This window comes from Callionymus lyra, chromosome 9, assembly GCF_982586985.1.
Source record: "Callionymus lyra chromosome 9, fCalLyr1.hap1.1, whole genome shotgun sequence".
NCBI lineage: Eukaryota > Metazoa > Chordata > Actinopteri > Syngnathiformes > Callionymidae > Callionymus > Callionymus lyra.
The window spans coordinates 16,313,976-16,338,325 of NC_141826.1; the positions used below are offsets into that span (position 1 = coordinate 16,313,976).

General features: G+C 35.3%; 1 protein-coding gene across 2 annotated transcripts; it reads left to right on the forward strand.

Annotated features, from left to right (window-relative positions):
- The first annotated feature begins 12,306 nt into the window (after positions 1–12,306).
- Positions 12,307–23,068, forward strand: simc1 (SUMO interacting motifs containing 1). 2 transcript variants are annotated; one of them, XM_087799145.1, is made up of 10 exons: positions 12,307–12,391; positions 13,682–15,091; positions 18,539–18,786; positions 19,673–19,742; positions 19,846–20,006; positions 20,731–20,823; positions 20,908–21,039; positions 21,139–21,295; positions 21,352–21,436; positions 22,680–23,068. In XM_087799145.1, the coding sequence occupies exons 1-10, from the start codon at positions 12,389–12,391 to the stop codon at positions 22,883–22,885; spliced, it is 2,565 nt and encodes an 854-aa protein (XP_087655271.1). In that variant the 5' UTR covers positions 12,307–12,388; the 3' UTR covers positions 22,886–23,068. The 2 variants fall into 2 exon arrangements, with proteins under 2 accessions (XP_087655271.1, XP_087655270.1); XM_087799144.1 differs by having other exon boundaries at positions 12,354–12,610.
- Positions 23,069–24,350: the final 1,282 nt, after the last annotated feature.

Sequence of the window (24,350 nt, forward strand, 5' to 3'; positions counted from 1 at the left end):
TCTTGAACAAGATTCATTATAAGTAAGTAAGTAATTTGTATTTATATAGCGCTTTAATAACTACGAATAACTATAATAACTATACAATTAAAATGTTATTTGATAGCGAAAATTGAATCACAGACCCTTGCCCAAGAATTTTTCTTTTTTTATACACTTGATCTCAGTGAGAGGAATTAATCGATGTAGCTCTCTCTTGTAACAAGGAGCGACATATCCCTTAAAAGATTTATGGATCCAGATGGTAATCATGAGCGCAACATTGGCCCAACATCAACTCAACACGTAACTTACGGATAAAACAATCACGTCCAAACAATCTAAATACGATTGTTTGTTGAATGATACGAGTTAAAAACACAATGTAATCTACATTTACATCTTAAAATGAGTGATTTCATATTTGGAACTCGCTCTTAATGTTTGTTTCACTCCAGCTTTCCATACACATGTCTGGAGTGAAACAACAATGTCTTCATCCGGAGTTCTGGGTCGAGCTTCCTGTTTTGATGTGGTCATAATATATATATATATATTTTAGATTTGAACCCTTTCATGTCCACAGAACAGCTTCTGAAACGATGGTTAACGAAAGTATATCAGTGCTTTTAGAAGATTAAACAGTTGAATTTGTTGTTTTTTAAACAAACTATTGAATTTAAACATTAAAAAAATAAATGTTGTTTTTTCAAACATAGAGTTTGATATTGATATTCCAATAATTCGCATTTTGAATTTAATACTAATATGTTGCGACTATTATAGCAATATTTCTATGTTGAGATTAAAAAAAATGGTTTAGGAAAATATAATTTTGAATTATTGGAATTTGAATATAATGCTTTAGAGGAAAATATTTAATTTATTTTAATTAAACAAATCTGAACAATTTCAACCTTTCAAAAATTTAAACTGTAAAAAATATTTCAATGCTTTGTTATATTCTATTCCATTAAATTCAGATTCAATATTCTGAGGGCACTGTCACTCACATACTGTTTTATTCAAATGCACAAAGTTCTAAATCAGAAACTAATACGGACACTCGCGTGTAATGCAATACACCGCCACCTATTGGTCAACCGTTGCAAGTGTTAAAATACCTCAAAGGCAGGGATTGTTTTTTAATCAAGATTTTTACTTTTATTTTTACTATTTACATTTTTAATCGGTCAAGACATTGTCATTGAGATTTAACCTGATGTTTGATGGATCACAACCTCTTGAAGTTTAATTTCCTGAGCTGAAATCTTCCCTCCATCCTCATCTTCCTTCACTCCACTGATCTGGAATCATGTCCTTGAAACTTTCGAAAGTAACTTTGACTAAATGTTCTTTCGTCGACCGATGGTGGCGCCGCTGGCAGCTTAAATATTTAATATTCATCCGTTTGGAAGGAGCGAGGGGATAATATTTTCTAGTAAAAGTTTCTTTAAAAGCAAAATCATGTCTTAATATAAAAACTTTAGAATTTTCTTGCAAGTTTGTATGTTTCAAAGGACAGCTTCATTTTTAATAACAACTAAACTCCTTCTGGAGTGAAACATGCTCGCACCACATTTAAAAGTTTAAAAAATGTAAATAAATTATACACAATTGACTTTGCCTTGTATGGAAGTAAATGAACGACATAATTCATATCCTTGGATGGATGGATGGATGGATGGATAGATGGGTGGATGGATGGATGGATGGATGAGTGGGTGGATGGATGGATGGATGGATGGATGGATGGATGATGGATGGATGGGTTGATGGATAGCTGGATGGATGGATGGATGAATGGAAAGGTGGATGGATGAATGGATAGGTGGGTGGGTGGATAGATGGATGGATGGATAGGTGGATGGATGGATGGATAGATAGATGGATGGCTAGGTGGATGGATTGATGGATGGATGGATGGATGGATGGATAGGTGGGTGGATGGATAGATAGATGGATGGATGGATGGATGGATAGGTGGGTGGATGGATAGATAGATGGATGGATAGGTGGATGGATAGATGGATGGATGGATGGATAGGTGGGTGGGTGGATGGATAGGTGGATGGATGGATGGATGGATAGATAGATAGATGGATGGATAGGTTGATGGATGGATAGGTGGATGGATGGATGGATGGATGGATAGATGGGTGGATGGATAGATAGATGGATGGATGGATGGATGGATGGATGGATGGATAGGTGGGTGGGTGGATGGATGGATGGATGGATGGATAGGTGGGTGGATGGATAGATAGATGGATGGATAGATGGATGGAAAGTGCGATAAAAAGAACAAAGGGCAAATATAAAGAACATAGATTAAAGGAAATAACACAAAGAAAATGATACAAAGATCAAGGCAGTAAAATTAAGTTTATATGTATTTGTTTATTTGAAATAAAAAAGTAGATTAAAAATAAATACATGAATATATGAATAAATGAATATGGATCACGTGTCAACATCAGTTGAAGTTGTTGCAGTGCATTCTGGGCCTATGGCTTTTTACAATATGGAAATTTAAACTTTAGATCTGACCTTAAGTATGGAATCACCATATTAGTTGCTTTGTTTGTCATTTACTCAAGACTTGGTTTCCTGGCTCAGATCCAGGCTGGACGTCTGCACCGTGTGGGAGTTTATAATTGTTCAAATGAGAATTAACAAACGAATGTGATCGTTACGACTGTTTCCGTCGCTGTGAGACGTGATCACCAGTGGATGCAGAAGCAGCTCCAACAACCTCGTCCTGATGTTTCCCGCCTCACCTTCCTGTTTCTCCTCCGGCTCTAACGTTATGTAACTTCCAGGAATAATGGCGTGAGAACCTGCTCCAGCGTCATGTTAGAGCGTGTTCTGGTTCCAGAACCTTCACATGTTCTGGTTCCAGAAACTTCACAAGTTCTGGTTCCTTCACATGTCAGCATCGCTCTTGTTTACACAATGATGTTCATATGTTCGTCACACTGTGACTGAGCCAGTGACCTGTTGAAGAATTCTTGTTTCTATTAAGAGTTTTGTTATCAAAACGGTCGAGTGTCTTTCAACAAACAAAATGTTATTGTTTGAAATATATTGATTTTAAAGAAATGTGTTTGTTTGTTTGAAGTTGTTTTTTTCTTATCGTTGAGTCCAAATCTTTGATATCATGTTTGTGAATTTACAAAAATTAAAATAGAATATTACACAGAGTAAGAATACATTGAGAAAACATCACTATGATCAAATGTAAGACAATGTTGTATTGATAAGATAATAATACAATATGTAAGTAGGTTAAACGGTGTTATCTCAGGGTCAAGGTGACCCGTAGGCCCCCCAAAACAAAAGAAAAACTAAAGTTTTCCGGGGAAATCATTAAAAAAAAATGTATAACTTTAAAATAAATATATATATTCACATATTTATAAAAAACTATAATTTATATATTTTATGGACAACGTTCCCTTCGACTAGTTAAGAACGAGAGCAAAAATAATATCAAATAAATAAATAAATAATAAACACAAAAGTATATAATACAAAATAAACTAGTAAAAAAAAAAAAATTACTGTTTTGACGTCTTTCTTTTCTTTTTAATTATCGAATTATGCTTTTGCTTTTATTGTGTAATCACGGGGCCAGACATTGGTTGTGGAAGGTCCTGATGTGGCCCCTGGGCCAGACTTGCCTTGGTTATGACTCGAGTTTAAACGTTTTATTAAAGACGAAAGTACATCATTTATTGTGTTGATATCTTCTGATTTGATATTGTTTGAGCTGAAAACATACATATAATCTGCACAAAACATGAATTATTTACCTGTTAGAAAACTCTATTTAAATTGGAAAATGAACAAACTTAATTAGAAAACTTTATTTAAATTTGAAAATGAACGAACTTAATTAGAAAACTTTATTTAAATTTGAAAATGAACAAACTTATTTAGAAAACTTTATTTAAATTGGAAAATGAACAAAATGAGTTAAAAAACTTTTTTTTAATTGGAAAATTAACAAACCAATTTAGAAAACTTTATTTAAATTGAAAAATGAACAAACCTAAATAGAAATCTTTATTTAAATAGGAAAATGAACAAGCTTAATTAGATAACTTTATTTAAATTGGAAAATGAACAAACCTGATTAGAAAACTTTATTTAAATTGGAAAATTAACAAAACTTAACTAAAAAACTCTTTATTTTATATTTAAAAATGTTGAAAAATGTTAATCTAGTATCTACCATCAGTACGTTATAAAACTCATACAAGGTCAATCATTAAATAAATGTTGCTGTAGGTGTTATTATTCACAGGCGTCCACTCCACATTTACAATGATCCTACTTGTGTGTCGAGGTGAGAGCAGGAGCCTGAATTCAACCATAATGAAAAACACTTCCAGCTTCCTGTTCCATCAACATGATGCGGCGACTCTTCTCTCGCTGACACGACCCGGATAATGAAGCCTCCTTTTCCTTCTCTTAGCCAGAGACGCTCGGAGCTGATCCTCATCTCGGCTGCTTCATCCTTCTTCACCTCTGAGAGGCAGGAAGTCGGAATCACGACCGACGTAAGAAGACGATGAATCCTGATCCTGTTGATTCTCTGGCTTCTTAAAAAAAAAAAAAAATTTTAGAAAAAATATTTATCCAGGAATAGCTTTAATTTAACTTAAACTTTCAAACATGATTATTCATTTTCTTTTCTTTTTCTTTCAATTAATTTCCTAATATTTTTTTCCTTCAGTTTTTTACACTGAATATTTAATTTTTACACTGATTAACTTTCTACATGAAAAAAGTTAAAAGAAATTAAATAAAAACAACACTATAACAAAATACTACATAATATGAATAAATAAATTATAATACAAAGGGGAAAAAACAAACAAACAAAAAAACTTATACCAAAGAAAAGCTGTAAAAAAAAATACATTTGCTTTCGTTTTTATATTGTAAATATATACATAAAATAAATACAAATCTACGTGTCCTTTTTTATTTTCTTTCAGTTTCCGTCACTTATTGTTTTGTGACTTCACAGGGTAAGGTCAGCACACACCTACAGACATTTCAAGAGTCAGTTTCTGTCTGGATTTGGGCTGTGGGAGGAAATCGGAGAAACCGACACATGCACCCAGAGCATCATGAAGACGGAAAGACTTTCCTGGAGCTTCACTTTCTTGATTTGACCAACTACACTCGTCTTTAATGTTGTGTGTAGCACTGTCTCACATCACAAAATGGCACCATGACGCACACAATTTCAAACTCTTAGTCTAGGTTACACATCTTTAATTAAGCAGTCTTTAGATATAAGAATGTTTGATTTGCTTGTCTTTATTTTTCTTGGGGGTAAAAAAGCAAATCTTTACTTTTGTATATTCAAAATGTTTTTTTTTTCTGGACTTATTAATAAATAAACGAGAGAAAAGTTAACTTCTGTCTTCAACCTGCAGCACTTTGGATAAGAGATGAAGATCTTTTCTTCAAGGTGACGTCAGGCCGAGGATTGAGACTCACAGGTTCTCATTCGAGGCTGAAATAAAAACCTTTAATATAAACAATATGTCGTCCTTGATGTTGAACTAATGCGTCTCTGTCTGAAGAGCTTTAAAGAAATCTCAATAATTACTTTTCCGATGACGAAACCTACTTGTCCGACGTCTGAAGGGCAGCAGGGGGCGTGTGGTGTGTGGGTGTGACCCGGGGCCTCCTCCCAGTGAAGGCAAGAGGATGAAGCGTCAGCCCAGTTTTTCATTTAACTTTTAACTAACTTTTTAATGTTTTCTTGTCAATTTATTTAACTTTTCAAGCTGTCATTTAGTTTATAAGTGTAGATAATTAGTCGACCATTTAATAACTTTTTGTGGTTTATTCCCACAGACCAGAGAAGAACTGACGCTGGTGGAAGACATTTTTGGAAGCAGACGCTTCCGAGCGATTTACCAGAGAAGCCATTAGGTTGGTGTCACAACAGGCTGGAAGCAACCGAACAAGATTCATGAACAATTGACGGGTCAGAGACTTGGAGTGTAACCCAGGGACAGAAGGAAATGAAAGCGAGGACGGCGGGAGGATGTGAGGCTCAATTATCAATTATAGAGGAGACTGTTGTGTCTCGACACAACCGCCTTCAAACTGTCCACAACTTTTCTTCAATGGGAACAGAGCTACATTTTAATGGAAGCTAACGCTAACGTTGATAGCATCAGCAATGAGCTACTATTCTATCAATACATGTATATAATAATGTTTCCTGAGTCTTTGCAAAGTTGTAAACATTTACACATGTTTTGTGTTGTTGTTGTCTGGTACTCTGAACGTATTTGTATCAAGGGTCATTTTACTTCTAAAAGAAAATAAATAGTCAAAACTGTATTTAGAGTTTACTAGTATCTTGTTTATATTCTTTTTTTTAATATAAGATATACTTTTTAAATAGATACTTGACCTTTAAGTCATAATATACACACAATTTACAATATTGACAATAAATCAATTGAGTAACTCATAATTTAATGATAATTTTATTATTTAATTATAACAAAAATTAGACAAGCTAATAAAAATGATATTGCCTTTCTGTTTTATTTACCTTCTGTACAGCTTAGTTGTTTTGGCTATTACAAAGACATTGTTTTATTAAGTCATAAACAACATATGACATCACTCAACCCCTTTTACGAGTCAATGTAGACAATTTCCAACACAATTTTTTTTTCGCCGATTTGAAAAAAAGACATTTTAACAAGAATCTTGTGATATGATACGTATCACGATACCAGCATAAAAATATAATATGTTGATTTATATTGTGAATTATATATTTCTGGTATTGTCCAGTACTTGACTCTGGTGTTGCAGAATTTACAGACCACATGACTCAAGAAAGTCGTAAACATTTTCATTTGTTTTAAAACTAAAATATGTCCAAACATCATCTTTAAAAGCTGCTGGAGTTGACTGTATCCTCTTGTCCTCAGTCATCACCGGGATCAAGTTAGAATTCATTGTTCCTTTAGGGGAGACGTAATGACAGAAGTTTAACTGCAACACAAAAATGCAGTGAATATTTAAAAGTTAGTTGTAAAAAAAACCGTTTCATTCATTTGATTTTAAACACACTTTATTTATATATTTACCACAAAAGAGCTATGGTTAAAAAAATAAATGTCAATTGAAAGCCAAAAAACAAAAACAAAAAAACAAAATGTATCAGGCCAGGTCTCAGAAGAATAATTAAAGCAATTCAATCGAGTTTATTGCTAAGTATGTTTATTTTGCTTGAATCTTTTAAGCAATGTGACAAATACGCTTAAACCACAATCTTTAACCTTATAGGCATGAAACATGAAACCAAACACAAGACAGATATTATAATATGTTTTAAATATAAAGAGTTTCAAGAAAAAATGCTCCATAACTACTATCCAAGTCAAGGTGAAAAGGACTCACAAGTCTCTTTTAAATCAAGAATCCCCACAAACCACACTGTAGGCCAAGTTTTTTTCTACACTAATGCATTATGGGTATTCAAGCAGCAGTGGCTTTTGATGATACATTTGTGTGTGTGTGTGTGTGTGTGTGTGGTTTATACCCTCTTTGAAGTTTCTTCAAAATAAAATTGGGAGTATCAAGGTGCACTTAAAACTCCATCCCACGACAACAAAATACTGTATACCAGCCGACAAATACCTGAGCTCACATAGAACTTCAGCTGAAGACCACATGAAGTTTTCTTATATGTTCATTTTCACTGTATTTTTGTTGTTTGTTGATGTCAAACTGTATATTCTTAGTGATGAGACATATTTATTTGGAGCCATTTCTGTGGTTTTAAAAATTTGAAAAACCATAAGGTTGTTTTTTTTTAATGACAGGTACAATATTCTGAGTAAACGACATCCAACGCCCTGACCTGTAACAACATTTGTTAGGTTAATAACAGTTAAGAGACCAATGAGAGAACAGCCTCAGGTCACATGCTTGCATGCTCTTGCAGCTGCTCAATAAACTTCACTGTTGTGTTATTTACACATGATTAAAAATACACAAATGCACTCATTTATGATTTTAAATTGATTGATTGATCATATTTTAATTGGGGTTTTAATTGTGCTTTACCCCCTGAAAATATTCCATGTATGTTTTTCTCCATTTAAATTTGTAATTCTTGACATAATTTATATGTATGTAGTAAATGTTTTAATTATATTATGTATTAATTGCGTTTTTTGTATATACATATATATATATGTGTGTGTGTGTGTGTGTATGTGTGTGTGTATGTGTATGTGTTAAAAATGTGTGTGTGTGTTTGTTAAAGATATAAACATAAATATATTCAATATATATTAATAAAGAAGATTAAAAATATAGATAGAAGAAAGTCTATATATTCTTTTCTATATCTATATATTGGTCTATATATATGTATAGACTAATATATAGATATAGATATATATATAATAAAATGTTATTAAATAATAATAAAATAGTTTATAGTATATACAGTATTTACTATTATTATAGTATATAATTAAAAAAATGTACAACTTAATTCGTTTTATTTGTATTATTTCTTTAGTTTTATTCATGTGGGAGTTCTTGTTAGGTTTTTGAAATAAAATAAATATCTCTGAAAGGGCGACATGTTTTCTCTTTTGTAAATGATGTATTTGTTACCATGAATCAATTCTGACTCTGTTATTTAATTGTTGTTCATGTCAAAAAAAAAAACCACAAACCCTTAACATTTCTGCTCCGTGCTTTGAATGAGTTTCTGTTGAAGACATGAGGTTTGTCACCAAGTCTATCAGACTGAGAAGAAGTGAGAAGGTGTTTCAAACTGATTATAGTCTCGAGCTCTCGATCTAAGCTAGAGTCTGAAATAAGTCATGTGACGACAGGTGCAGCGTCTGACCCGCCAGAGACGAGCCGCTCCGTCAGAGTCGCTTAGTCGTCCGGACGAGAGGATCCTCGGTCGTCGGTGTTGCAGAGTCAGAACAGGTCCTTCTCTCCTCTCTCTTATCTGCTCTGCAACTACTTAACCTTCAGCCGACTGACTGTTGCACTCATCGTCCTCCTCGCTCACCGAGGCAGAAAACTACAGATGACTTGTTGTGCAAGAAAGTGTGTGATTTTTTTTCTCGTCAAACTCACTGTTACACATATTATGTAACGGATTTTTGTCTTTACTTGTGTTTGGCTGGTAAAGCCTTGGCTTCCAGTCAACTTCGATCAATCCATCCAAGTAATTTAAAAGGTGTGATTTGTTACCGAGCCACACAGGAACAAAATTCTGTTCTATTGATTATTACTGTGTTAAAGGTGTTTTCATTTTTTTTTTAAAGATTTATTTCCTCTGAAGTAACATTAGCTTATGACCCTTGATATGTCAAGACGCTTCTTTCAGTCAAGTTTACTCAAAAAATAAACCTGTAAACGAGTGGAAAAATATTTTTTATGAATGAATTTGTGAATGTAATCCCGACATTAAACCGGTCCAAGGTTAAAAACAAAGTTGGGGACCTCTGACCCCAGAACACGTGGGGCACCCCCTCCCCTCCCCCCCAAGTCATTTTACGTGGCCCAACCAGATTGAGTCTCAAAATAAATGTTCAGTGTCTAAAATAAGATAAGAGACAGGGATTATCGTAATGATGGTCTGATGAAGCTTCATGAAACAGTGTCATTATTTGTGAGTCCACTAGATGGCGGTCTCCGCACTATTTTTCCTTTGTTTTGAACAACTGGACTGTGAACCAAATCATGCACTTCTGCACTTACACTTAGTATTATGAGTGCACAAGTGTTAGCTGTGTGCAAAAATCTAGTGCGCAATTAGCACTCAATTGGCGCACTCAAATTCAGTGTTGATCGATGGACACTTTTCACCCTTAACGGCCGCCATCTTAGTGACGTAGATGAAGCTAAATGGAAGCTACGTCACTGACGACACGTCTTCAGAGCAGATACCAGAGTAAAAGTCTCAAGCAAACACTAATTTAACCACAAAACAACACAACAACAATAATAACACAATGACACACAACTTAATGACTTGTTTCGATTGGAGAAAAGTTCTGTTCGATCAGTGTTAAAAAGTAGAAGAAGAAAGTTTCGAGTCATTTCAAGTAAGTGTTTTATTTTAAGACAGGACTATCTGTTGAAAATGTGCACACTGGCCAAAGACGTGTACTATCTTAATGTGCACTTCAAACTAGTGCACTCGGTGAAGTGCGCGATTTGGCACACAGCCCTGCTCTAATGAAACATCACATCATTTTTAAACTGATGGCGCCACCTACTGACCTCTGAACAACATGACACTGCTTCATGAAGCTTCATCAGACACAAGTAGAGAAAAAAACTCAGAGAAAATATATTTTAATTGAACGTATTATGTGGACTTCCAAGAGATTTTGTCCACTTGTGTGATTGAGTTTGACACTCGTGGTCTTGATCTAAAGATATGTTTTCAGAAAAATTAGGTTTACATATTAAAAAATAAACATGAAAGATCACTAAAAAACATTTACCACCCTTTAAAAACAGGCTCTTTTGTTTGTTTTCCAGCTTCTTTCTTCTCTTGCTGCTCTTTATCTCCTGCTCTCAACCCAAGGCAACGTTAAATGACTGATTTAATCTATTCATTTATTTTCCTTCCATCCCTCATTGATGAAATCCTCACTAAATGCTAATTAGCTGGAACATCGTTTGTTTTCTTTCGGTTTTTGGCCCAAAACGGGTTTTTTATCTATCATTGGTTTTTCTTCAGGAGGAAAAAATAAAAGCATTTAAGTTTCTGCTCCACGTTTATGAAAAGATGGAAATCGTGTTTAGAATATAAATATAGTGGTTTTCTCACGATACAGATTCCAACAGTGGAAGGTTTCAGCAGGAAAAGTTTATTTATGAATCCTTTTTCCAGATCTACTGAAGTGTTGAATGACCTCTGCAAGGTCAACGCGTAGGTAACAAGCCACATGTCATCGCAGCGGTAAGTGGCTCCATCAGCCTCTATACGGACTGAGGATGATATACAGTGTCAGGAGGTTGTGTCTATATGGTTACGATGAGTCACCGACGAGTACATTTCTCTGTTCCAGGCCTGCAGTGTGTGTGTGTGTGTGTGTGTTTACTTCTACTCAGACAACACATGAACGAGTTAAGCAAGAATAGATCGTAAATGTTAGTAAGTCCGGGGGCTTGGATTCAATGAGATTTGTAGGAATATAAATGATAGTGAAAAGTGATTTTTCTTCATCTTCAAGTTGATTTTCCAAGTTCAAGTTGATTTTTCCTCAACTTGAGCGCCGCCCAGTGGTCAGAAAGAAAAACGGCAAAGTAAATATAATAAGAAAGATCTGATTTAGATCGTTTTACTTTTTTAATTCCATACGTTTGGTTTTAGTTGCTAATGGAACCTGTAAAACCATTTACTGTTATATCACGACAGTTCTTATATATTTATAAATAAATTATATATCATGAAAAATATATATATATTCTTATATCATGACCTCCTGTCAGCTCTTGCAGCACATTTTCAATAAAAAATGTAATTTTCAGTTTTTTAAATTATTAACTTTATTATTATTAATCAGTTTGTGTGTTGGTTGGAGTTGTACTTATTATATATATATATATATATATATATATATATATATATATATATATATATATATATATATATATATTATATATATATAATATAATGTAATGTGATATGATATGATTTATTGATGGTGTTGTAAATTACAGAAAAAAATAATGAAATAATATAATATAATATAATATAATATAATATAATATAATATAATATAATATAATATAATATAAGTAAGTAAGTCATTTTTATTTGTATAGCGCTTTTCCAGACCAGGGTCGACATTCAAAACAATATTCAATAAAGTATATACTTTAAAGGTCAAGATAAAACTGATAACACAACAGGAGATCCAGAAAATCAAGGAAAAGCCTGAACAAATAAAAACGTCTTAAGATGTTTCTTAAAGGAGTCAGTAGACTCTATCAAGCGCAAAGAGAGAGGAAGATAATATTCGAATAGTATATCTTAGTATATAATAATATTATATAATACTTTTATATTATATAATATATTATATAATATTATATAATTTTCATATACAGGCCTCATCTGTAAATGAATTGCCAACGAAGCACCTTTATTTTGCAGACAAGTCCAAGATCGATCTCTATTAGTGAAAAACGGGTCTTTAATTCCGAGATAAACAAAAACAAAACGTTTATTTTTGCCTGCAGTACAGAAACTCCATGTAGTATCATGGCTCGCCTGCAGAGGGAGCTAGATACACACAAACATACGTGCCGGTATTACTCACTGTCGTAGAAGAAGAAGGTCGTCATCAAACTATAATGTCAACTTATGGTATGGAAACCAAATTTTTGACTAATATTGGCTTGTTTAAAGGCAAAAAAAATATCGATATGTATTTCCGCTCGTCGCTATCGTGAGTTAGCTCTCTCGTGCTAATGCTAACGTTGATAATTGATGGGTGACGTGATCGTAATAAGCTCCGACAGTGACTCGGATGAACCGATCTTCTCCTCGCGTCAACATGATGTGTTCGAGGGTGAAGAAAACAAGGTATATTTCATCCTTTAACCCTCTAAACATGGTTACACGGCTCACGACCTTTCCTCCCTTCCGCCTTGTTTTCATTGTCAACATCCTGCTGTCAGTCGACGCCGCGTTTATCTCTGTCATAATGTGTGTTAAACGCGCTTAAATCGAATATCGGATCATAAAAAAAACAATCGTCTCGTTGTAGCGTGTGAATGGATCTGCTGTGGCAGCTCTGCTTAGTTTCCTGCTTTAGAAAGCTTTGCTCACTCTAAGCTGGGAACACTTAAAAAAAAAAGCTGAAAATAGACAGATCAGGTCAGTCAAGAAAGAAGAGAAGAGGCTCCTTTAAGAGCCACTTGAATCTCCTTCAGATTGAAAGATCTACTCAAATACACTTTAAAATTATAAAAAAAATGTATACAAATAACACAGTCATTTAAGTAACCTGGCATTTTTGTATCTCTTAATAGTACATCACACAAAATAGTTGGGTAGGTACAACTTTATTGATCCCTCAGGAGGTCTCCTTCGGGAATTTTTTGTTTTTCTTCCAAATGATCCACAGCAAATACAACAAAGATAAATAAAGAGAAAGAACAAGATGATACAATCTAAGTCTAAAGATAAAGATAAAGAACATAGATCAAAGAAAAATAACAAAGACAAAGGATACAAATTATTAGGTTAGGTAGAACTTTATTGATCCCTCGGGAGGTCTTCTTTCGGGAAGTTGTTTTACAATTAGACACAGCAATACAGACTATTATTCATAACAAGATGAGACACAAAAAAAGCGTATTATTTGTTTATTAAAGAGTATTAACGTACTCCTCACTTTTTGCCTGTTTTTTTCACACTCCTGACACTGTCTGATATTTTTATTTATGTATATTTACAACATTTTTTGTATTTTGTTTTTAAATGACGACAATAACAAATGTTAAACCCCATAAAGATACAGTCTCAGATGGATTTAACCTATAACTCAATACTTTAAAAAGTTTCCCCTCCTCAATATTTTGTCCATGAAAAAAATTAATTAGATGATTCTTTGTATAAATTACATTAACCTTTTGTGTTTCTTTGTTGCAGGGTATTGAGAACCTCAATAGTATTTCGATTCCTCAGACGTCGAAGACGACGCCAACTTCAAAGCAGCGTCTGGCTTCGCCCGCCGTCAATGGACATATAAAAATGTACGATTCATATCAAATGCTGAAGGAGGATGTTCTGAGGACACTGGGAAGATATCCAAGTGAACCAGCACCACACGAGGTCTCAGTCAATAACATGTTCGGCACAAATGAATTGCCAGTTCTCAAACTGGTTCGGCTTCCAAATGTAAAACCATCATCTATCGTCTCTTCGACACATAAACAGGCGAAGCCCGTGTGGTCCGTTCGTCCGGATTGGGAGATGAAAGGTGAAGGAACATTAACCGAGTCAAAGGAAGTATCGGTGGGAACCGTTTTCTCCGGCAAACTTGAAGAAATTGTGAGTGAAACTCAACTGTCGTGTCGTCCTGCCAACTCAGTTCCCTCTTCGAAAGACCTTTCTGAGGCGACTGTGGAAGAGGATAGAGACCAGGAACATCACTTCTGTGCCTCTCCTTCAACATCCAAAGATAGTTTTGACCCAAACTCTTCATGTCGTATGTCTGCCAACTCAGTTTCCTCTTCGAAAGACCTTTCCGAGGCGACTGTGGAAGAGGATACAGACCAGGAACATCACTTCTGTGCCTCTCCTTCAACATCCAAAGATAGTTTTGACCCAAACTCTTCATGTCGTATGTCTGCCAACTCAGTTTCCTCTTCGAAAGACCTTTCCGAGGCGACTGTGGAAGAGGATACAGACCAGGAACATCACTTCTGTGCCTCTCCTTCAACATCCAAAGATAGTTTTGACCCAAACTCTTCATGTCGTATGTCTGCCAACTCAGTTTCCTCTTCGAAAGACCTTTCCGAGGCGACTGTGGAAGAGGATAGAGACCAGGAACATCACTTCTGTGCCTCTCCTTCAACATCCAAAGATAGTTTTGACCCAAACTCTTCATGTCGTATGTCTGCCAACTCAGTTTCCTCTTCGAAGGACCTTTCCGAGGCGACTGTGGAAGAGGAAAGAGACCAGGAACATCACTTCTGTGCCTCTCCTTCAACATCCAAAGATAGTTTTGACCCAAACTCTTCATGTCATACGTCTGACAAATTGACCTCTTATGAAAACCCCATGAAACACAAGGAAGAATCGAGGCAGATCAAGCAAGAAGTTTGTTCAAGTCCTCCCTCGGAAAAGTGCTCCTCTGTTGATGGCGATTTTGAAGAAGAAGACTGTGTGTGCTACGAAGACTACCCCAGCAACGACAGTCCTCTGTTTATGGATTGGGGAAATGAAGACGTTAAGCTGGAGAGCAGATCTGACGAAGAGTCCAGTGACTCGCTTCAAGCGGATAAACAATTTGTTTGCCCAGTCGCTCTGAAGCAAATAATGGAGGGAGGATCCTTGGTGAGACTTATTTTTTAATTTCTACCTTATCTTTTTTAATTACACCCTGAAGAATAATAAGAAAAAATTAATAATTGAGATCATTTCCAATGTATTAATTATAGAGTAAGAAAGGTATTTTGTTTTTTAGAATAATCACATTTCCTCAAAAAATACATTTGCAGACGTAAAGACCCGGAATGTTGCATAGAAACAAGCTGAGGGTCGAGAGTTTTATTTTTCATGCAATTAAAGCAACAATATATAACCTTTAAACTTTTACCCCTAATATTTCCTGTAATTATTAGTGTCATTTTGAACGGTCATGAGTGTTTACAGACCACATGACTCATGGCGAAGTCGTTACTGCTCTCATTCGTTTGGAAACCAAAAATATGTCCAAACATCAGCTTTAAAAGCTGCTGGAGTCGACTGTATCCTCTCATCCTCAGTCATTGCCAGGATCTTGCGCGATTTCTTTCTTTTTTTTTTGCTATAGAGAACTTAATGACTAGTGCCATCTAGCGGCCGGGAGGTAAATGCAACACAAAAATAAACAATTGCTGTGAATATTTTCATGTTCATTCTCCCCTAGTAAACCCAGTATAAGTAAGTAAGTAAGTAAGTCATTTTTATTTGTATAGCGCTTTTCCAGACCAGGGTCACAAAGCGCTTAAACAATCAAAACAATACTCAATAAAGTATATACTTTAAAGATCAAGATAACACTGATAACACAACAGGAGTTCCAGAAAATCAAGGAAAAGCCTGAACAAGAGAAACGTCTTAAGATGTAAGGTAAGGTAAGGTAAGGTAAAACTTTATTGATCCCTCAGGAGGTCTCCTTCGGGAAATTGTTTTTTCCAGTAGCTAGCAATTTTTCATAAACAATAAAAAATAATACATAAAAAATAAAATAAGAAAAGAACATAAGAGAAAGAACAAGATGACACAATCTAAGTCTAAAGATAAAGACAAAGAACATAGGTCAAAGAAAAACAACAAAGACAAAGATACAAAGACTAACATGGAACAGAACATCCAGATACTCTCACTCCACTCCTGCCCCCAAACTCAGAATTGTACAACTTAATAGCCCGAGGGATGAATGAGTCCCTGAGTCTATTTGTTTTGCACCTGGGTAGGAGCATTCGTGCACTCATTCTGCTTCTCTGCTCACTGATGACAGTGTTCAGAGGATGACTGTCATCATCCATGATGGACAGTAGTTTGTTCAATGATCTCCTCTCAGCAACTGTCACCAGTGAGTCCAGCTTCATTCCAACCACAGAGCCAGCCCTCCTGATCAACCTGTCCAACCTGTTGACACTCCTCTTGGACACATTTCCACCCCAACACACCACAGCATAGAACATGACACTGGCCACCACAGACTGGTAGAACATGCAGAGGAGCTTCTTGCAGATGTTAAATGATCGAAGCCTCCTCAGAAAGTACAGTCTACTCTGAACTTTCTTATATATATGGTCTGTATTGCAGGACCAGTCCAGTTTACTGTCCATCCACACACCGAGGTACTTATAGTTGTCCACTATCTCCACCTCGTCGCCTCTGATGGACACTGGACGTGGCTTTGTCCTGGACCTCCCGAAGTCCAAGACCAGCTCCTTGGTCTTTGAGGTGTTCAGCTGCAAGTGGTTCCTCTCACTCCAGTCCACAAAGTCACTCATCAGACTCCTATACTCGTCTTCGCTGTTGTCCCTGATGCATCCAACAATGGCAGTGTCGTCAGCATACTTCTGGACGAGAATCAACTCTGAGTTGTAGCAGAAGTCTGAAGTGTAGATGGTGAAGAGGAGAGGGGCCAGTACTGTACCCTGAGGTGCTCCTGTACTGCACACCACAGTGTCAGACTTGATATCCTTCAGCCTGACATACTGTGGTCGATCAGTAAGATAGTCCGTAATCCAGGAGACCAGACCAGGGTCCACATGCATCTTAGTCAGTTTGTCCTGCAGCAGAGTGGGCTGGATAGTGTTGAAGGCACTAGAAAAGTCCAGGAACAGGATTCTCACTGAACCGCTTTCTTTATCCAAGTGGGAGTAGGTCCGATGCAGGAGGTGAAGGATGGCATCTTCCACACCAACTGCTGGCTGGTAGGCAAACTGCAGGGGGTCTTGCGCGTGCTGGACTTGTGGCCTGAGATGTTTGAGGACCAGCCGCTCCAGTGACTTCATCAGCTGCGAAGTCAGTGCCACCGGTCTGTAATCATTCAGCACACTTGGTCGGATCTTTTTAGGGACTGGAACGATACAGGAAGTCTTCCACAGAGTTGGTACTTTCCCCAGCCGTAGACTGAGGTTGAAGACATGCTGGAGTGGCTCAGCTAGTTCAGCAGCGCAGGTCTTTAGCAGTCGAGCAGACACCTTATCAGGACCAGCAGCCTTCCCTGGATGAATCCTCCGAAGTACATCCTGTACCTGGAGTGAGGTGAGGCTGGGAAGTGGTTGTGTGGAGCTGAGGGGGGCACAAGAAGGTGGGGCAGGTCCTAAGGCGGGCAGCAGTGAGGGTGAGGTGACCTGCTCAAACCTGTTGAAAAAGTTGTTCAGTCCATTTGCCTCCTCCACCGTGTCCACTGCAGTCAGAGAAGCCTTGGTCTTGTGTCCAGTGATGGTTTTAACACCATCCCAGACCTCTCTTATTTCTTCTCGGTTCAGCTTCTCCTCCAACCTCCTCCTGTAGGTGTCCTTTGCCTCCCTCAAGCATTGCTTCACCTCCTGCTGAGCTGACCTCATGGCGTCCCTGTCCCTGCTCCTGAAATCCACTTTCTTCCTGTTAAGGACATCCTTGACCTCCTTTGTTACCCACGGTTTATTATTAGGGTAACAGCGGACAGTCTTAGTAGGGGCGACAACGTCCAAGCAGAAATTTAAATAATCTGACCTTCGATGTCCTCACCATGAGACCTCAGCAGCACATCCCAGTCTGTTGTTTCAAAGCAGTCTCTGATGGCATCCTCCACAGCTGGTGTCCACTTTCTGATTGTCTTAGTGGTCACAGTCTGTCTCTGCACCAGAGGAATGTATCGTGACTGAAGGTGGACCAGGTTATGATCGGACCTTCCAAGTGGAGGAAGAGGTTTGGCTCTGTAGGCGTCCTTCAAGTTGGAATAAAGAAGGTCAATTGTCCTGTTATTCCTGGTGGGACAATCCACAGCCTGATGGAAAGTAGGCAGAGTAGAGTCCAGGTTGGCATGATTAAAGTCTCCAGAGATGATGATAAACGCGTCAGGATGTTGATTCTGAAGCCGAGCTGTCATTGTGTGGATATTCTCACAGGCAGATGCAGCCGCAGCGCTCGGAGGAATGTAGACACACAGCGCGATCACGTTGCTACTTTAACATTTTTTTTCATACCAAATCACCAAAGTATTTATCTCAAAGGCCGGTCCGTTTCAATGCTGCTTCAGAAAAGGTTGGATGAAGTTTTAAGGTATTTATTTCTCAGGCTCCACCGACAGAGGAGACGGTCGCTCCTCCTCAGTTAATTCCCCGTCAGATGCAGAGACTGATCCAATGCACTATCGAGGAGAACCACACGGAAGGAACGCTGGAGCTCCTTTTGGATTTCTCTCAGCCCGGCTACTATCCTCCCAAAAGCATCAGCGAACACTTGCTGTGCGTCATCTTGCTCAACCCTCTGAGCTCGCGGCGTCACTGTGTTTGTGCCTTCAACCTGCTGATGAAGACTCAGAGGTGGGTTGAATACCAGTGCCGTTGAATGATTGTCTTTAACAGTTAAAAAATGTTTTTATTGAGGCTTTGTTGTTGTTTTTTGGCATTGAGTTATATTTTTAATAATTCACTTAATTATTTCTATGTTGAAAGGTTGAATTTTATACATATTTTTTTCCATAATTGAATTTAAAATAATAATAATAATAATAATAATAATTTAATTAAATAATGTTTATGTTGAAATTGTTCTTTATTTAATCATTCTAATGTAATCATTTGTATATTAAAAAGGTTGAATTTAAAAAACAAAAATTGAATTATATTTTTACACGTAGACTTTGATGTTTTATTCCCAAATATTCCCCCAAAACGTTTTTTAAATTGAATATTATTTTAATCTTAGCCTTTTAAATTCATGTTTATATATATAAAAACATTAAATGGATCCAACATGTTGTTTTATTTTTTTAGCATTGAATTATATAGTAATTTCTATAATGAAAGGTTAAATTAGTATTTTATTGAATACTTTAATATAATAATTTGTATATTGAAAGTTTGAATCTTTAAATAAAGAAAATTGAAAAAATAATATTTTCAAAATTATTGACGTGTATCTTTTACGCATAGTTCAATGTGTAAGTTTAATATTCTATATCAAATATTCATTAATACATTTTCTAAATCAAATATTTTTTATATTGAATGAAAAATTATGAATAATTTAGCCTTTCAATATATAAATTATATACAAATGATTCAATTTATTATTCAGAAGAATAATTTAATGTTTAAAAACTTTTTGATAGAAAAATGTAATACATAAAAATCAATCTTTAAATATTCTGATGCTACTGATCTTCTTCCTCATGTTTGTGATAACAACGTTGATTCGTCATCACAGGCATCACATGGTCAACGTGGACACGGTTCCGTGGAGTTGGGATTTGTTGGCTTCGGTCATGAACAACGAGGTAGAGATTCAAACTGAACGTCCCTCAAAATGGCCGACACACACGTGTACATGTACACATACATGTTGATAATATGTTGTAAATATTCCCTCCATCGTCCTAGAATCCTTCTCAGAAGATCCGGAGTGAGGTCGCACGCATGTTCTTGGAGTATGTTCTGCAAACGCTGACGGACGATTATTTCGAGAGACTTGCGAACTCTGACCTCGGCAATTCCATCGCCAAAGCTACTCTATCATGTTATCGACACTTCAGCCAAGTCAGGTGAGTTGATAAACGCCGACTCATGAGCAACGTGCAGGAAGTTACTCGATATTTAAATATGCTTCGGTAATATGGAAGTAAATTAGAAGTATATTAGTGCCAATGTTGCTTTTTCAAGCATTGTATTTTTAATTTCTTAAACCCTCAGGGTCAAGGTGACCCGGAGCCCCGAAAACAAATCTGTTTGAGGTATCCCTTGTGATGTCTCAAACTCTCAATTATTTATTGAAACGTTTTTTGAATAATTGATTTAGAAAATGTAAATATTAAAAAATGAGTAAAATGTCGGTACAATAGATAGATAGATAGAAAAATGGATGGATGGATGGATGGATAGATAAATCTTTATTGATCCCTCTGGAGGTCTCTTTCGGGAAATTGTTTATGACAAACAAAAGGTTACGAGAGCGGAGTCCATTATGACGTAATAATGGCCTCACTCCTCCAGCCAGCTGTAATCACGCCCTGCTTTGTTTATACAACGGGTCCCTTGGAGGTAGAGACTTCCAGGATCGATGACGCGCGGTGACAAACCTCGATTGCTTGAACAATCACAGCAGAGTGAGCGTGACAGATACTGATGAGTACAATAGAGGTCGTTAATCACTTTAAATCAACACATTAGTTTCACTTCAAACAATGTTAACTTTCTTTTCATTGCAAAGATAAATAAGTCTTGATGTATCTTGTAAGTGAGTTGATTTAGCAGCTGTTCTCACCGCAGGGACGTGATCAAGTGGATTTGTTCGGGGGTCGTGAGGTCATGCGAAGGGGGAAAAACTCTGGAAGCAGCCAGAGAGCGAGACGAACAAATGAGGTAATAAATTACAAGGAGATATTACGATAACATTCGTCGCCTGCGAGGCGTTGACTCCGGTTTCTCCCTCTTCGCGACACAAAGGATAGTCTCCACTCTACAAAGGATGCTGTCGCTGGCGCTGGACGTGGATCAGACTCCGGCTCTGGTTTCATCCAAACTGAGCCAGGAGCTCTTCAACACGGTCATCACCAGTTTGACTCCACCAGCTCACAGGTGAGGAGATCTAGTCACAGGTTTCTCTTCCTTCTCTTGGTGTCAAACTTTCCATCGATCAAAATCCAGCTTAATTGTTCTTTGTAATGGGTCACGAAGGAAGATGTTCCTGGAGACGCTCCAGAGTCCGCCTTTGAGATGCAAACTTGTGGAGCAGCTGCTGGAATATTCCTCACCTGTGAAAGTCTCTCTGCCCATGTCGCTCAGTCTGCTGCTGCACTTCCTGACTACCTGCTCCCCAGTTCCAGACTGCAAGGTGAGCGTCTGTGAAACCAGATGATTCGACGTTGAAGAGAATCTCTTTCCCTTCAGGGCGGAGAGGAGAGATGGCGAGGCTGGGAAGAACTGCTTCAACTTCTGTGGATGCTGCTGCTCAGTTACAACAAGACCATGAAAGGTCGGTTTAGTTCAGTTGATCTAATGATGTTAGTTGACTTTAACATATTTAATGTACTTTTTAAACATTTAATTTTTTATAATTAAATTAAATAATTCCTATATTGAATTTTAATTTTTTTTAATTTTTTTTTATTGAATAATTAAATTAAATCATTTAAATATTTTCAAAATGAATTAATTATTTATACACATTGAGTTTGATATTTTAATTCTTGTTAATATGTTTAATTTAATTCAATAATTCCCATTTAAGAGGTTAAATAATGTTTTATTGAATTATTTAATTAAGTACCTTTTGTATATTTAAAGGTTGATTTGTTCTTTATAAATAATTAAATTAAATAATTTAAAGATTTTCAAAATAAAGGAATTATCTTTACACATACAGTTTGATATATATTTTTTCTTTAATTATATACTTATCAAATGAAATAATGTTTATACTAAAAGGTTGTTTTTATTAAATAATTTAACTTTACTTTTTGTACATTGAAAGTTTGATTATTCTTTTTATAATTTAAAAAAATATATATTTAAAAAGGAAATCATTATTTTTACACATACAGTTTGATGTTTCTTTCATTATATATTTATTAAAATAAATAATTTACATACTAAAAGATTGACATTTTTTTTATTGAATAATGTAATGTAGTACTTTTTGTTTATTTAAAGGTTGATTTGTTTTTTAAATAATAGAATGAAATCATTTAAATATTTCTAAATAAATAAATATTTTTTACACATCCAGTTTTATGATTAAAGTCCAATAATTCAAAAATACTAAATAATGAATGCATAGACTAAACTTGTAGAATTATTTTATTTGAATATCAAACTCAATGTAAAAAAAAACATTCACTCATTTTCAATTTTTCAATAGAACAAATTTGACATTTATGAGAAGAAATGTATTTAAAACATAATTATTTATTTTTTTCCTTAATATTGATGAATTTGAGTGTATTATTTATCTAATTCTTGTACCATTGTGAATAATTTTTGAGCCAAAGCCCTTTTTTTATTTCTGCTAAAGCCTCAGATGTGTGACCTGCAGCGTGAAGCCGATCATGTGCTAACTCTGCAGTGACATAACTAGAGGCCGACAGAAAGACATTGTGCTTCGCCGGCTCAGGATTACATCATTCTCTAATTCTGTTTGCAAACACTCTCATGATTTGTAACCGTCACTGGCGGCGCGATCCTGTCGTCTAACTCCTTGATGGATGTGTCGTCTCCAGGCTACCTCAGCAGGTCGACGCGCGGCAACGTGTCCGGCAGAAACATCTTCAAACAGGAGGATCGGATCACAAAGACCTCCGTGTTCGAGGCCGTGAAAGCGTTCCAGTCCAGATCCCGGAAAGACCTCGACGACTCGTTACCTTTCCATGTGGAAGAATTACTTAGTTATCTCCTGGATTACTTGTTAGAATCCTGCCAGGATTGAATGGTTTTTGTACAGTTTTATATTAAATGAAGATTTTTATTTTTTTTAACAAGATGTTTCTTGTTGAATCTTGAAGAGTGAATGTGTCAAGATGAAATGACATCTTAGAAAAAAAGGCACTTTAAAGAGGAATCATTTGTATAAATTGTTGGATTTATTTTATAAAAAATGTTTTGAACTGAATCGACTACTTTCTTGTCTTTCTTAAATCAAGTTAAAAATATTTGTAAGATATTTTTCATACAAATAGTCTCGATAAACAAGATATAAACAAGATAATTGAAATGTAAGATACTTTCTTCTTGTTTCTTGTCTTGTTCATTGTGCAGATATGACTTGATTTAACAAGAAACTACTGTTTGAATCTGGAGATGAAAAGTTACATATACAGTGAGAATTAAGAATTATAGTTATTTAACATAAAAAAAAAAGTAGTAGACCAACATGTTGAAATAATTATTAGGAATGTTTCTGTTACTTTTCCATCTATAAGATCTATTTAACTGTTTAAGTTTCATCGCATATGCTGATCAAATAAAGTAGAATTCAGAATGTCAATTCAAAATGTTGTAAGAAAATGGATTTCCTCTACAACTTTTTGATCCATCCATAAGTAATAAAACGTTATTTGTATATTTTGTTAGATGAGATGGAAACATCTACATGTTGAGATGAGATTGCATCGAGACTTTGAGATCTATTGATATTAAATAAAACAAATTAATCGTATGTTTTGTTAGCTTGGATCCAAAAATAAATATTAAGAAATTGCTTTTTTCACCAGTAAAAAAGCTAATTTAGTTATTTTCTAAATAATAGTTAATTGTATATTTTGTTAGTTTAGATAAAAAAATGTATTATTAAAATTTGCTTTCTTCTACTTCAAACGCTCTTAATTATTTTCTATTACTTTCCATCTATTGATAGTAAATAAGACTGATTAAAGTAATTGTACATTTTGTTAGAATGGATCGAAAAATAAACAAATATTCAAAATGTCCTTGTATATATGTATATTCTGGTAGATTGGATAAAAAATATATATATATTAAAATGTACTTGCTTCACCTTTGTAAACAGCTATTTTAATTATTTTGTGAGTAAATTAAACTTATTCAAGTAAATTTAATATATTGATAAGTTGGCTCGAAAAATATATTTTTTAAATGTGCTTTCTTTACATTGGTAAAACGCTTTTTAATTATTATTATTATATATTTATATTTCCATCTATTGATAGTAAATAAAACTGATTAAATTTAATTTAATATTTTGTTAAAATGGATCGAAAAATTAATTAATAAATATTTAAAATGTGCTTTCTTAATATTTGTTTTTTAACAATATTTATATTATTTTCTATCTTTTAATAATAAATAAAACTGTTTACAATTGTATATTTTGTCAGCTTGGATTTAAAAGAAAAGTTATTTCTATGTATACTCCATATGTTTGTTTTTTTACT

Excerpts from the sequence above, each read along its gene's own strand:
- simc1 (XM_087799144.1), top strand. The coding sequence starts at position 12,515 with ATGGGTGACGTGATCGTAATAAGCTCCGACAGTGACTCGGATGAACCG. Across the intron at positions 19,743-19,845 it reads CTTCGGTCATGAACAACGAG|AATCCTTCTCAGAAGATCCG; the intron begins GTAGAGATTCAA and ends CCATCGTCCTAG. Across the intron at positions 21,296-21,351 it reads CCCCAGTTCCAGACTGCAAG|GGCGGAGAGGAGAGATGGCG; the intron begins GTGAGCGTCTGT and ends CTTTCCCTTCAG.